The following is a 15,753-nucleotide window of genomic DNA, read 5'->3' as shown; positions in this document are numbered from 1 at the left end:
GCTCCCATGGACATTTTAAGGATATTCGTGACTTTTATGGGAAACAAATTTAAAGAACTAACTTTATGCGTGAGAATACATCAAGACGAATTTCTTTAAATGGATAATTAATCTAATTTGTTTACAATTATTTTCTTAAAAACCCTTGGTTCCGGTAATTTACCGGTATTATTAGTACTGAACCTCTCAGTACTGAAATTCCAGTACTCACAAAAAGGTTCCGGTACTGACAACCCTAATTGTGTCTGAAGCATTGGACAACCTTGGAAACATCCTATTTTTTTATTATAGTCACTTTAACAATCTGGGTCATTCGTGACTCTTCCGGGATGAGATTTGAACTCGTGACTTTGACGTGAGAGATATGAATGTTAACCAAAATACCGGGGCCGTCCCCGAAAAGACTTTGTTATCCTTCGCGAGATCTTCTGTGGAAGCCTTTTGCAGACCATTTTATTTCAGTTTCCCTCATAGTGATCATTCCTCCTCGGACCATTGGTCTTGTTTAAAAAAAAGAAAACCCCTTCCTCATCCACAGTGCCACGATGAAAACGTTCGCTTGGGCATCATAAATTGCCTCCTATCTACCACATACCTACCATTTCTCCAACCAACCTGCCTACCCGCAGACAACCGCTTCCTCGACTCCGGCTTTCACCGGATTCATTGGATCTCTGATCATTGTTGTCGTTGGCACTGTCAGCGGCAGCTGGTTTTAATATTTATTCGCAACCACCGAATAAAAGTGGTTCATCCAGCACCCACAACAGCAGTAAGAGCCAACTTCGTCCATTTCTTAACATCAAGCACACTTTGTGGAAAATAATCTCCCTGCCTGCTGTCCCAGCATCCATTGTGAATTTATTTAACATACTATTAAAAAGTAGGCCCTTCAAGCGTTCAGCTTATTTAGGGGTTTTCGGGGGGTGGTAGGCTATTATTTGGTATCACAAGGATACGAATCCCACTTCCTTGTTGTAAAGCAACGTTTTTCTACCATCCCATCCCGGGGAAATCCACCGGGATGCTCGGAGTGGGCGTCAGAGAGACATAAATTTTCCACATACACCAATTTTACGCCTTTTTCCAAGAAGCCCGGAAATGAGTACCCTGTGCCCTGGGCTTTTATGATTATTTTTACACTCCGGGTTCTAAAGCGAATACCATGCCGTAAAGAAATTAGATGGTTAGAAAAGTGAAACAATATAACGCAAGCAGCGAAAGATTTTCTTCAGTTATGTCATCGAAGGGGTGAATGGGTCTTCCTTGCAAAATAAATCAATGAAATCAGAGATGGTCCACATATACCAGAGCATTTCCAATATTTAAGTGAATTCCAGTTGAAATAGATGTTATTCATTGAATACCAGGAAATAGGATCAAATTCACAGCAAATATTAAAAAGTCATAAAGCCCACCGATGACAGCTGACGGATTTGGTAGCCAATATTTTTTATTCTACTTTGTTCGTTCATATTTCATTCAATCTCACGGCACCCGGCTAACTTGGTAATCCTCGGACTACAGTTTTGGGAAAAAAAATATAACACAAAACCATTCGTGGTGACCCTTTTTTTTTCCTACTCGCTGCTACATCACGCAGTGGCGTCCAAACCATATAACTCGCTTCACTGCCGCTCTACTGGAAGCAATAGAACGCGCCGGGGCTGTTGGCCATAATCCAGTCTAAAAAATCAGTCACTCTGGTGTTAACACTGGGATTTGCCGTGGCACAGGCAACCCCATAGCTCACAATGCCAACCTCGTAGACCAATCCGTTCTCGGGTTCGGTATAGAAAAGTGGTCCACCCGAATCGGACTAGAACAAAAAAAATACAATGGTTAGAAACAATGAAAAAGTTAGCTGTAAAACCGCTGAAAAACGATAGAGTCAATCCCACCAGCAGTAGCCCTACCTGGCAGGTGTCCTTTGTCGGCGTGTAGGTGCACATCTTCTGATGCGTAATGGTCGAATTCAACCGACTCGAGCACTCCTGATTACTGATAACGTTGAGGGCCACCTTGTTGAGAACGTCCGATTTTGGTCCACCGAAATCCAAATCTCCCCAGCCGCAGGCTTCCACGATGGCACCGTCGAAATTCTCACTACGGTACTTCCACGGCAAACAAACGGGTCCAACGGCTTCGTTGAATTGTATTGGCTGCAACGTTCGGATCAGCGCAATGTCATTCGATACGGGTCGCGTTGTAAATCCGGGATGTGACAAAAATTGAGCTATGATGTAGGCTTGGGCGTACGGAGTCTCGGCTCCCGTGGTTAGATTGTGATCACCAACCAGCAAAGCGGTGTCATCCACCGTTCTCAGCAGCAGGCAATGCGCTGCCGATAAGGCGTAATAGTTGGAAACTGAAATCGTTAACGACGGTGTTAATTTCGATTTTGACCGGTCAATGGTATTGGAACAAATTACTTACTAATAGTGGACCCGCAAATGATCAATCTTGATTTAATGTCCACCAAAGCAGCCATCATGGGGAATTCGTTGACCTTCGTCTGGACACCATTCACAATACGAGTCTGTAAAATGTTCGTATGTTGAGTGATCGGTTAATGGTAAAAGAGTGTGATAAAATCATACCACTTTCTTCTTTCCGCAAGAGCAACTTTGAGGAATGAGGGACATCGAACAAAGGAAACGACCTCCCCAGCTCTTTGGAGCTGCCCTGAGTCGGATGTACAGCCTGTTGCCAATTGATTTCTCTCGAATTATGCCTGCTCCGCAGTAGGTGTATGCATCCTGCAGGTCTTCTCGGCCGGTTTGTGAAAGGTAGAAGGTGTCGAACTTACAGTAGGTACTCTGCGGGTGATATAGAGTGGAATATGAGGAAAGACGTTCTTGAATTGAAAGGATGAATAGTTATTTTGAAAAATTCTAAGAAAAATCGGGAAAACACTCCTGCGAATATGATTAATTTCTCATGGGAAAATTAAGTCCTAATATAAGTTATCTTTCCAGCAAATTGCAAATCTGTCTCTTCCTGATCGCTACGAAAGTTTCTTGACAGGTACCTACAGGAATATTCCTTCAAATTAATTCTGATTTGCAGTCATAATATTGAACCTGCAAAATGAGTGTCAATGCTACGAACAAGCTCGCTGTTGTGTCACAGCAGAGCAGTTCCGCGCCAACTAACGAATCGATTTTACTATCGATGAACATCGAGTCAAAAATTCATCTTTTTGCTATTTGGCCTGCTCATTGTTATTCCAAAATACAGTGTATCTCTTGATCGTACACCCTGGAAGAATTTTTTTAAACATGGTGAATATTCCTTTTTTTCAAATCGTGGCTGGTGGTTGAACAGATGTTTAGTGATTTATTGCTATAATTTTGGTCTTTATTGGAGGAGCCTGTATGAAGATAGATTTATTTTAGTAAAACACTCGATTTTCAACTTTTTACCTAGTGAACGAATTTTAGTAAAATTAGTGGCAGATGAATGATTTTTATTACGACTAAAAATAAGCAAAATTTCAAGAAGTTATGTTCATTTTATTTCAAGAAAATAGGGGTTTTCAAGAAGAAGGCGTTTTCCTTAAATTGCTCTTACTTTTTGTAAACCCAACCAAATGTGCCCAATACTGAGCCAATAATTGATATACTGAGTCAGCTGCCAAAAATTGAGAGACGTTTCTTTTTAACTTGTGCTTTTAGAGCCATTTTTCTAAAATTTAAGTACTACTGTCCAACTATGTTAAATTTAAAGCAAGCTATTTAACTATGTTAAATTTAAAGCAAGTTCAACTATGTCGATCCAATCGCTGGAGCTTAACTGTACGAACCCTAAAAATCAAAAGTTTACTATTTTTGCGGAAATGAGGTCACGAGTGTTTCTTCTACTTATACGAACAATGTTTTGCGCAAAATAACAGAGTAATTATTAAAGTATTCCCATTGATTATTCCTGGTAGGAGACACACTTAGCGCACAACAATATTGGATTTCACCACTCTTTTCATTAAGATTACCCAAGTAACAACTCAGCAGCTACTTGGCATCCACTCTGATTTATGATGTATAAAACCATCCAACGGAAATGAAGTGTAAAACGTTCCTGGTTAGTAGTTCAACTTATTGCTGTTATAAAAACCTTTTACAGTCTGTCGAGAAAGTTAAAAACTGTCTTGTTTTAAAAATAAATTTAAAGCAGCTCTCAATACCTCCATAAAACTGTTCTTTAAATCAATCATGAACTTCATTAGCAATTGTTTATTGTAAAAGCAACCATAAAACCATTCGGTTTTAAATGTGAGCAAAAAGCATATATTGTTGTTATTTAGACTTGTTAAAGTGTATCATAAAACCCTCAATTACTCTGTTTCCAAATTGACCTTAAAAGTTGGATCCTTATAGTGAATAAAAGCAAAATTTATGACAAGGAAATCTCGAAGACTAGACGAAGTAGGATGAACAATTCAAGCACTGTTGATGACCGAAGGGAAGTCAATTTCAGCAATGACTGAGCATCCTGCGTTTGCATCACGTTCTGATCGGTGTTGACCGTCTCCTTTATGAAACAGTCTAAAAACAGACCAGCCTTCTCCAGATCGGACGAACGAAATAATTTGCATTTGTACCGACAGAAAACCACTGAAACTGTCAGTAAACGGATATTGGTTGGTCTCCGATTCATAGCAATGATTTTATTCAGCGAAAGGGTCAAAATTTCCTTCAAGCGTACTTATTTTAAACTGATGGTGCACTTCGAGAACCATCCGGAAGAAGAGGATCTTTTACGGGAACGATTGAGCTTCCAGCTGTTCCATCATATATGCGAAATGTTGCAAAACAGTACCGCACACTTCTTGAGTAACTGCTTCCAATCCAGCGGGAGAAAATCGGAAGAACGCTGGAGTAAAACCTCGTTGCAATGATTGCACAACGCAACTATCGAAAGATAAACAAACTTTGACGTTTAATTTTTTTCAGGCAACTTTGCCTCCATAAATGCTGCCATAAATCTGAACGGGTTAGGATCAAGCAAAATGGCTTTAGATAAATACAATTCAGTCAGCAAGTTTTCTTCATAAAAGCCATTTTAAAACCTTATGAATTTGTTAGGGATTTCATTAAAGCAAAACAAGTTTTTCAGAAATGGCCCATGAAAATAAACTTTTAAGCCAACGCCATATTACAATTATTTTGTTTGATTTTTACAATCTTCATTTTCAATGTGTGTTTTTTTGGATATAACTTTATTGTGGTCAATTTAGCAATGAGCAGATATTTAAAATACGATAAGCACAAAAAAAATATATTGGCTGAGCTTAATGATCATTCTGAAGAATTTTTTTTGGATTTATTTTTTGCGATGTTTTCAAGTACATTTCACATAAGATTTAATACGGCACCTACAAGTAGGCCACTTTATGAGAACAATTTTAATAATTTTGGAAATTGAATCGGATTTTTATATGATCAGTTTATATTTCAATTATGTTTTTCTGATCGGATGGTATTTATAAATCCTTTTCTATCTTGAACGATGATTTTTCTATTGGATTCAGCAAGCGGCTAGAGAAAATGGCTTGAAAAAGGTTTTTATTGTTGCCAAATAGCTTTTATTGTAGCTTAAATACGGGTTTCAAATGGTTCTCAATACGTTCGTCATTCAACCTTTTTGCAGAAAATCAATCTTGAAGAGCGTCGACAATATACCCTTCAGAACCTTCTCCAGGATGGGCCAACTAGAAATATTCTAGTCTTAATGAGGTTTTGGTGGATGCATCAATGGCAAAGTAGCCTTGTCCAGAGTTTTATGAATGTTGTTTTATAGTAGCTTTGTATTACTTCATAAAACTCAAAATGTTACTGGTTGGTTGGATGGTTGGTTGGATGGTTGGTTGGATGGTAGGTTGTCTTTATTAAGGAGATTGAGCATGCAAATAAATCACCTGAATCCTTCATTTCATAAAATTGATTCAAAATTAAAAAGTGAATGAATCACCAAATACGGCTTGCGGAGTAATCTAGAAAAAAAATAAACCTCTATTTTTGCTCGACTGTGCAAATCTCGGCAAAAATAAGTTTCACTGAGATCTCAGCAAAAGTGACATTTGATTGCTGAGTCTCGGATAATTCTTAGCAGAATCTCAGCAAACAAATGAAATGTTTGCTGAGATCTCAATAAAACTTGTTTTACCGAAATTTGCACGGTAGCACGGAGTTCGGTAGGAAAAAACTAAGTGTGTAGAAAAAATAAATGAGAACGTGAGAGGCGAAAGAATAGTATACGCTCACTGCCAAGGAATCAAAAATATCTTAAAATGACAAAATGACAAGCGAGCAACGAACCGAATGATAATGCTATGTCAGAAGTGGAAAGCAATAATGATATAATCTTCTTCCTTTTTATCATGACAAGGAGCCCGTACGACACAGCTCATTCGGGGTGGTAGAAGAAAACGAGCAAATTGTTTGCAAGCTACTTCACGAACTAAAACCGAAGATGATTTTTTCGGAAATTTTTTCGTTGCGTCTTTTCTCGATTCAGATCAAGCTGTCCTCATCCGTGTATATTGCAACAAAGCAGGCAAGCAATATATCATTATCCTTCTGCCACTCTGATCGAGCCATGTTACAGAGCGAGTTTGTCATGGTAGTCGTAGCAACCGTTTTGTCTGTATCGTTGGTTGCTTTATGAGTTTGGATTCGCTGCTCACTGCAGTTTTCGCGAGCAAAGCAACAGCCTCGGCAACAGTGATTTCTATTGCCTTGTTGCTGATCATGATTTTTCACTTCTTCCATACACCTGAAAATGTACCGGTCTACATTCTACACTCAAAAAATTTCACACGTTTGATCGAAGTGTTTAAACACTTGATTTTTTAAATGCACAATCTCATTTACTTTAAGTGTATTTCACCTTGGTTCAATGTGTTATACACGTTAATTTATAGTGTTCCCAACTTTGAAATGTTGAAAATATGTCACTGTCTATTCAAGTGTATTGCACATTGAATCACATTACTGTTCAAAACAGATGGATTTAAAGTGATTTTCATTTCAATACGATGTGAATTACTTGCTCAGAAAGGTAAACATCGAAAACAAGACTTGTCACTTTATCCTATCATATATAAGAACAACCGTGGCACAGTGAGATCGAACGAAGACTCCGACAGCAGCACACCCCAACAGTCCATGATCGAATCCCAAATCAGGCCCATTAAAAAGATGTGTGAGAAAGCTCTGGCCTCTGGCAGTTTTGTTTATATATTTTTCGATTCATTTATAGATTCGGTAAAGTAGAAGTCGATAACGTAGAATATTGAACAATGATGTGCAAAGCTATTGATATCACCAAATGACGCACATAGAATTCAAGTGTGTCACAATTTAAATCCATAGTGTTCAGGCATGATTCATTGCATAAGATTCACACATGAAATGGATGTGTTTCACAATAAGCGCAAAATTAAATGTGAGACACATGATGATGACGTGTGGAATTTTTTGAGTGTAGCTCTATTCTAACGTCATGTGCGAGACGACATCGAGTTACCGTACTATGAGAGCTTCTTATTTGCCTTTAGCCTTTCCAAAACCTTAAGCATTGAGTGGTAAAATAGCATGTCTAATAATCGTACAGGTCTGCAAACTCTTATAAAGTTTTTTAAACATATGTATTGCTTCCAACGATCAAGCAAATTTCACCCAAACAAGCGAAAATAATGCGTAATTATGAACCAAAACAATAGTTATGATTTAAGAGATTAATTTTTCTTGTTATTCTCCTTCTTCTTCTTCTTCTTCTTCTTCTTCTTCTTCTTCTTCTTCTTCTTCTTCTTCTTCTTCTTCTTCTTCTTCTTCTTCTTCTTCTTCTTCTTCTTCTTCTTCTTCTTCTTCTTCTTCTTCTTCTTCTTCTTAGGCTCTGAAACGATTGTCAGAATTTTTTAACATTCGATTAAAATTTGACAGATGGAAAAAAAATATCGATTAACTCTGGCTATCCTGGCATGGTTATTTCTGACAGACAAGAAGTTAAATTTTTACAACCGTGACTTAGTTCTGCTCGAAACCGATCGATCGGTAACACAGGAATTTTCTAACATGAAAAATAACTTTGAAAATGTCACTTTTAATCACAAGTTAAACTTAACTCGGCAAATGGTTCACAGCCTTATTTTTCTCTCTTCTGCGAAAAGCAGTGGTAGTGAAAAACAAACGCACCGGTTAAAAACTACCATGGGATTGTACCACATAGGTAGCTCTAAGACCAGAAGGTCCCGAAGAAACGTGCTCAACTTTTTGGCTCAGCTCTGGTACTCTCTTCGGTCCCAAGCTAATCGATGTGCCGCTCATTTTATCTGTCAAACTTTCATAGCGAATCAAAACAAACATAGCGTAGTACTAGAATTTCGACTATAATGGGATACGTTAATCGTTTGCTTGTGACCAATAGGCTAGTCAAGTAGTGAGCCAATTTTAAATCATTATTTTCGTATTGATTGTTGATTGTACGTAATGGTGGCGTAGGACTACATGGTCTTATATAATAAATCTTATTTGTTAACTGCAGCAACAGCTTGTGTTTTTTTTTAAATAATATTAATCATGATATTTGACTCAGCGTTGACAGATTGTTTTCAGGCATACCAGTATCAAAAGTCTTGCGCAACACAACTTTGGTATACCACGACAACATATACGAATTTCTCGCTAAGCTCGCAGCACAGTTCGACAGAAGATGATGTTAGCTTGCGCCTGAAACAGGCTGTGAACCATTTACCGAGTTATTTAACTCGTGGTTAAAAGTAACATTTCGAAAGTTATTTCTTATGTTCGAAAATCTCTGTGTTACCTATCAATCGGTTTCGAGCAGAACTCAGCCACGGTTGTCAAAATTTAACTCCTTGTCTGTCAGAGAGGGGTTAATCGATAACTTTCCATCTGTCAAATTTTAACCAAAAGTAAAAAAAATCCGCCAAATGGTTCAGAGCCTAAATGGGGAAATTCATTTGCAGTCGGGTTATTCGCGATAGAGAAAATCGATGAAGAGAATCGATCAACAATGATAGGCTCTTTTCTCCTGCTGCGCGAGAGGTTTTGAAAAATCTGTATTTTCCTGTATTTTTCTATATCTACTGTTCATTTTAATTATTTATATGTTTTTTTTTTTTTTGGTTTTTGAAGGCGAAAATGCAAACTTTTGGACTACGAACAGAAAATATAGAAATATATAGACGGTGAAATATAAAACGGAATCCTTACCTCTCCATCCGGGACGTCGATGGTGAGCTCAATGTCTCCCATACTACTATGCAGCGGGTCAAGAAACGAGCCGGGTTGTCGACGTTTAAGAAGGTGAAGATAACGAACCGAGATTACAAACAAAACACGTCGGTAAAGCAGCGGTCCGGAAAGCTGTATACTAGAGTGTTTCAGCGTTATATGGAAAAAAGTCAAGGTCAGAATCACCCTGCCAAAATTTGAGGTCATTTGGTTCACGGGAACCCCTCGCTCAAAAGGCTTGAAGTTTGTATGGGGAAAATCGACAAAATGTATGGGGGAGCGAGCCACTTTCACATTCGCGGCTCTAGGTGGCGCTGTAGTGGGTCGATTTTCTTCGTGTACAAAATGTAGCACTTTTGGAGTATTGGGAACATCTTGGTTGAAGACCGGATGTGAATCCGAGTTACCTCTGAAAAGTTATTAGCGTTTCAAACGAACACCACCTGCTTCACTTCTGAGGAGGGCCTAACGCGCTTGTGCAGTTTTTATTTTTACGAACAGGTATACGAATAGCAATGTTTGCATAGGTATAACATTTTTGTTTAACCATGAAATTGGTTGAAATTTTCACAGTGAGTAGAAAAATGTTCGAAATTATGGTCTACTAAAAATTGGAACAGATTGGCCAAGTGGTTCTGGTTTTATTCCGGGTTTCCGAGAAGCCATCGGGGGGAGAAAAGGTACCAGTCGTCTACAACAAGGTGGTGCTGGAAATCCACAGCAACAGGCATCTATGGGTAGTGCTGATTAATATTTTAACAAAATCAAACCATAACCTGGTTCTAACTGAGCGTCCACCGGAAGGCCTTTCGATAACCCGGATCAACCTTAATCTGGATTATTATATATTTTTTATCAAAGTAGGCCTTGATTATTCTCTGCAACTATATGAAATGTAGTAAATTAATGATTTTAGATATATAAGCGTTCCAATGGCTTCAAGTGGTCACCAGATGATCCGCCGGAAGATCCGAAACATCCGTAAAATTTAGTGCTACATAAATTCGATCAAAGTAGGCCTTGATTTTTCTCTGCAACAATGAGAAATGTTGTAAAATGGTGATTTTTTATGAGTTAGTTGTTCAATGACTCCGAGCTATCACCAGATGGTCCGCTGGTAGATACGGAACATCCGTAAAATTGATTGCTGTGTAAATTTGATCAAAGTAGGCCATGATTTTCCTCTCCAATTATATGGAGTATAGTAAAATGATGCTGGTCGTTGGATCCAAGTGGTCACCAGATGACCCACCGGAAGATCCGGAACATCCGTAAAATTTATTGCTGCGCAAATTTGATCAAAGTAGGCCTTGATTTTGCTCTGCAACAATGTGAAATGTAGTAGAATGCTGATTTTTGATATGTTAGCTGTTCAATGGCTCCGAGTTATCACCAGATGGTCCGCTGGTAGATACAGAACATCCGTAACATTGATTGCTGTGTAAATTTGATCAAAGTAGGCCTTGATTTTCCTCCGCAATTATATGGAATACAGTAAAATGGTGATTTCTGAAATATTTTAGCTGGTCATTGGCTCCAAATGGTCACCAGATGACCCACCAAAAGATCTGAAACATCCGTAAAATTGGTTGCTACGTAAATTTCATCAAAGTATGCCTTGATTTTTCATTGCAACTGTATATAATGAAGTAAAAGTATGATTCTTTATATATTAGCTGGTCACTGGCTCCAAGTGGCTCGCCGAAAGATCCGGAACATCCGTAAAATGTATTGCTGCGTAAATTTGATTAAAATAGGCCTTGATTTTGCTCTGCAACTACGTGAAATGTAGTGAAATGGTGATTTTTGTTATATTAGGTGTTCAATTGTTCCGAGTGGTCACGACATAACTCGCTGGAAGATCCAGAAAATCTGATAAATTTATTGCTGTCTAAATTTGATCAAAGTAGGCCTTGATTTTACTCTGCAACTATGTGGAGTGTAGTAAAATGGTGATTTTAGATACATTAGCTGTTCAATGGCTCTGAGTAGTCACCAGATGGTCCGTGAGAAGATCCGGAACATCCGTAAAATTGATTTATGTGTAAATTTTTTCAAAGCAGGCCTTGCTTTTTCTCTGCAACTATATGGAATGTGGTAAAATTGTGATTTTTTATGTATTAGCTGCTCATTGTAACATCAGTAAAATTAATTGCTTCGTATGAGGACAGCTCCGGCGTAGTCGTTAGCAAGTGTGTTGGTGTGTAAGTCACACAAACATCGCATGTATTTAAATCGATTGGCAAACAGGTTGACACACATTTTCATCATCAAATAAAATATTTCAGGATATTAAAAAAAAAAAGTCAGTATCTCTGAGCCACACATCCAACGAAGCCTTAAGTTATCCCCTTTCATTTCAGGGTAGTGTTCAAATGTAATTTCGGGGGAACATTTTGACACTACCCTTAAACTAACTGGGATAGTCTAAGATTTTGTTTGGTAAGTGTTTCAGTGATACCGTAAGTGGAGGTGACCTTGGGCCAAAAAATCAAAAAACTTCGTTCCCTACCTAACAACGTTCACATTTTAGCAAGGAAAACAATGTTAAGCATGTGAATATATTCATCAATGATATATTTACGACTGTCATGGAAATGGTTGATTGAAATTGAAAGCTCATTTTACTAAAATTAATTAAAAAATAGACCAATGTAAAACCTTATGGGCCAACACATAAATTTAATTAAAATATCTTAGGTTCATGTGATTTTGTGGTGCGATTTCCAATTATGAGTTTACATGAAAGCTATGTGAAATTCATATTATCGATTGGTTATGTGATTTATTTTATGAAAATATTTCTACGTTTTATTACAAGTGAATACCTTACGAAATCATGAAGAATACAGAATATGTTAATCTTCGATGTTAAGGGGAAGACGGGATAGAAAAATCTCCAGACAAATCTTACGTAATAAGTGCATGGTCCCTAGACAAATCGTGTCTTTAGCCAAATTGCTTGAAATCAAATTTTCTACAGCTTTGTTGCGGAATGCAATCTGCGATATCCTCAAATAAAAAAAGGTAGGTGAAATGGATGCAATGTCGGCCTAAATGGCCCTAATTTGGCCCATACATAAATTCAGCAATCGACTAAATTTTCAATAGCGACCAAAAATATCCATTAGCACCGTCCCAATGACGCGTTCTTCTAGATAAAATTGATAATTAGCAGATTTCTAGCAATGGGCCCAATCTTAGATCCATAGGCCAACATTAGAGCCGTACCCCCTATATTCCGTATTATAATTTAAATGTATCCACCTTCATCAAGTTTTATAATTAAGGTGATTCCTTGAAGCGTCCAACAATGGCCTTGATGATGGCACAATCACTTCATGTTTTCTAGATCACAAATCTCGGGCACTTTTGCAACATTGCTCATAAAATTGTAACTCCTTATGTGCTGAAGTGCAACAAACGCGAAGTTCCAGTTTCATTTGTGTATGCTATGTGAGAGTTGATATTTGTGGTCTTGAAATTCCGAGGTGATAATGAGATTAACCAGAAATAAGGTTTCCACAGCGATTCACCATAAAAAAGGGTCACTTAGGTTTGGAAAATACACCCATCACCAAAAATGAATGTATAATGGTGCAAATATTTACAAATTGTTACAGTTACCGTAAAATGAGAGGAAATTGAGTGGAAGTTTATCAAATCGCCATTCCAGTTCTTTTATCGAGGAACACTTTTTCATAACACTGTTATTTCTCGTTTCAATGCATAATTGTTGCACTACAAATACAGAGTAGCCAATTCCGCAACCTCCAATGTGGGGGCTTCGTTCAGCAAAATGATACAGTTAAATTTAGTTTTGGTCACTTGGAAATCTAAGTCAAATGTGGCTTAGCGTTCATGTTTTAAAGACAACTTTATGGAACAAAAACAAACACACCCAACCAGGCATGGAAAATCATTTGCATTCATTTCATACATTCAGTTACATTAATTTGCCTCTAACTTTTTTCATCAATAGCATTCCGCAAAATGAGGTTTAGAAATTTTGTAGGTTTTGTTATTAGCTACAACTTTTGTTCAAAACTCAAATCTGTATCTTTTATGCATCACGAACTAGAACGGGCAGAACTTGTTACTGTTTTTCAGTGAATGTAAAATACATTCACTGAAAAACAGTAGTGGCTTCTGTTCACTCTGGTTTGTCATGCATAAGAGATACAGATTTGAGTTTTGAACAAAAGTTGTAGCTAATAACAAAACCTATAAAAGCTCTTTAAATTATTTTGCGGAATGCTGTTGATGAAAAAAGTTAGAGGCAAATGAATGTAAATGAATGTATGAAATGAATGCAAATGATTTTCCATGCCTGCACCCAAACCTTTTTTACGCCGGGACATGTTTTTAATTTTCTTTTTCTGTAGTGAAATTAGAAAATGTATATAGTCACCAGTTGCATCAAGCATCGTTTTAGTTGAGCATCGTATAAAAGGAAAACAAGACTGCGTTTAAAAAGGGTTAGGTTTAATTGCATCTATTATCATTTGTTACGAATTTTTATATGTTAACCATGCCTGATTTCATTAGCCCTTTTCAAGTGTTAATCAATTTACTGAGCGAAAATCATTCACCATTTATCATTTCTTGCACATTTTGTGTGATACCACACGATTCCATTTCTATGCGATTTTGTTTGTTTTTACCCTGATTTAGGACGAGTATATAAATTATAATACCACTTTATTTTCTTTTAATTTTATCTAATTTTCTAAACAAGTTGCACTAAATTTGGTAATAATTCGAGATAACTCGATCAAAAGTACGGACGCAACAAAATCGCGTAAAAACAGAATTGAGCATACTTAGATATTTTGCTAACAATACTCACTTGTACGGGTATATGCTGAAAAAGTGGTTTTGGAGGAGCGTGTCGATGTTTCTGTGACGATCAAAAACGAAACACGTTGAAATTAGACTAAATAATATGAAAATATTCTCGGAACTCATGCAATCAATCTGTCACCAACATGCAATAAAGTACGATGCAGTCTATTCACAGTCCACCAATAATCTTTGAAGAATGAGTGCTAGGCAATTCTACTTTCACTATACCAACTCTAACCGATACACCTCAGTCTTGATAAAAATGTGAATTTGAAAGTTTTACTCACCCCGGGAATCCGAAAATCCTCGCATGTAAAATTAATCCGGTAACCAAATGGTGCCTTGATCTGGTACGAACAATCCGTGCCCGGATCATACCGCTGAGGATACGACGGCGAGGTCAAGTAGTAATCGGAGCCAAACTTCATATCCAACGAATAGAAACAGCTCGCGTTAGTCCACCGTGGAAGCCAACCGCCAACTGCCATTACAGCGAGAACCACTACTGTACTGGTTACCATTTTGACGATGCACTAATTACCGCCGATAAACTCCCACCTACTAAGGCATCCCATTGGATCCGGACAAGTTTAAATAGTAAAGCTCCGGCGTGAGGGTAACCTTCTAACGGGAACGATTTTTTTTTTTGTCAAATACACTTTCGGTATTGATAAAAATAAATTCAGGCAGGAACCATAAATTTGTTCCGTTCAAACTATTAAACTAGCTAATATACAACGGGTTACTTGCCGCACCGAAAATATAACTTTTCGCAACTAAACTAGTGAGGGTAATAAATCTAGTCTGTTACGCGATACCTACCCCGCACTCGCTTTGATTAGAATTTGATTGGCATGTCAAATGGGCGAGCGTTTCGAAAAATATTCCTCGTTCCGATGTGAAGCACTTTTGAAAAGCTCGCTGTTGGAAGCATTTTCGAACGAGAAATTCAAGGTTGGAAACCCATTTACCCAAGGTAAGGCACTTCCAAATTAGATTCCGCCCTGCGCATGCAGATACAGTCGTGCTCAGGACGATGAATTCTCATTTTTGCGTCCAATGAAGGTGGTGTTTGCTAACGTTCCCGATTGAGGAGGTTCCAATGAAAGATCCAGATGGTTCCGACTGATATTCCAGACGATTTTGACAGAATTCCCACACCATATCTACGAAGTTTGCTGACGTTCACGACGGAGGAGGATCCAGATGATTGCAATGCGAATGCTGCTAACAGTTCTAGACGATTTCGTCAAAGTTTGCTGACGTTCGCAACGAAGGTAGTTCCAGGAATAAACAACGGGTTGATTAAGTTTGTTTTCCATCCCCGATATGACGATTTTTCGAAATATGGGAGGCCACGATAAGCAAATTGTTTCATTAAATAGATGCAGATCAGAGTACAGCGGGAACAGTCCAATCAAGTCAACTGGCGACAGGGGTATGTCCAAAAAAGATTGGCTGCAAAACTGGAAGTCGAAAAAGCAAAACTCCTTTGACGAATTTTTTTTCCGTGTTGGGTATTTTGATCACTGCTACCAGTACTTAGATCTATTGTGATATAGTCCCCGTTTTCCCTAAGGTGTCGAAGTTTGCATGGTTCAAAGGGCTGGACTTGAGTCGAGACTTCATACACGTGATGTCTCGTCTCATG

The 15,753-nt window shown here is 38.0% G+C and overlaps 1 protein-coding gene across 2 annotated transcripts; it reads right to left on the bottom strand.

Annotated features, from left to right (window-relative positions):
* Positions 1-1,476: 1,476 nt before the first annotated feature.
* Positions 1,477-14,652, bottom strand: LOC135700076 (venom serine protease-like). 2 transcript variants are annotated; one of them, XM_065220468.1, is made up of 6 exons: positions 14,390-14,652; positions 14,107-14,157; positions 2,601-2,819; positions 2,437-2,539; positions 1,917-2,368; positions 1,477-1,819 (listed from the first exon to the last, which is right to left on the bottom strand). In XM_065220468.1, the coding sequence occupies exons 1-6, from the start codon at positions 14,621-14,623 to the stop codon at positions 1,640-1,642; spliced, it is 1,239 nt and encodes a 412-aa protein (XP_065076540.1). In that variant the 5' UTR covers positions 14,624-14,652; the 3' UTR covers positions 1,477-1,639. The 2 variants fall into 2 exon arrangements, with proteins under 2 accessions (XP_065076540.1, XP_065076539.1); XM_065220467.1 differs by lacking the exon at positions 14,107-14,157.
* Between the last annotated feature and the right edge of the window lie 1,101 nt (positions 14,653-15,753).

The sequence above is a fragment of the Ochlerotatus camptorhynchus genome, unplaced genomic scaffold (genome assembly GCF_037179485.1).
Source record: "Ochlerotatus camptorhynchus isolate MF236.1 unplaced genomic scaffold, CSIRO-AGI_Acam_v1.1 ptg000128l, whole genome shotgun sequence".
Taxonomy (NCBI): domain Eukaryota; kingdom Metazoa; phylum Arthropoda; class Insecta; order Diptera; family Culicidae; genus Ochlerotatus; species Ochlerotatus camptorhynchus.
This window is presented reverse-complemented; position numbering and strand designations above follow the sequence as displayed.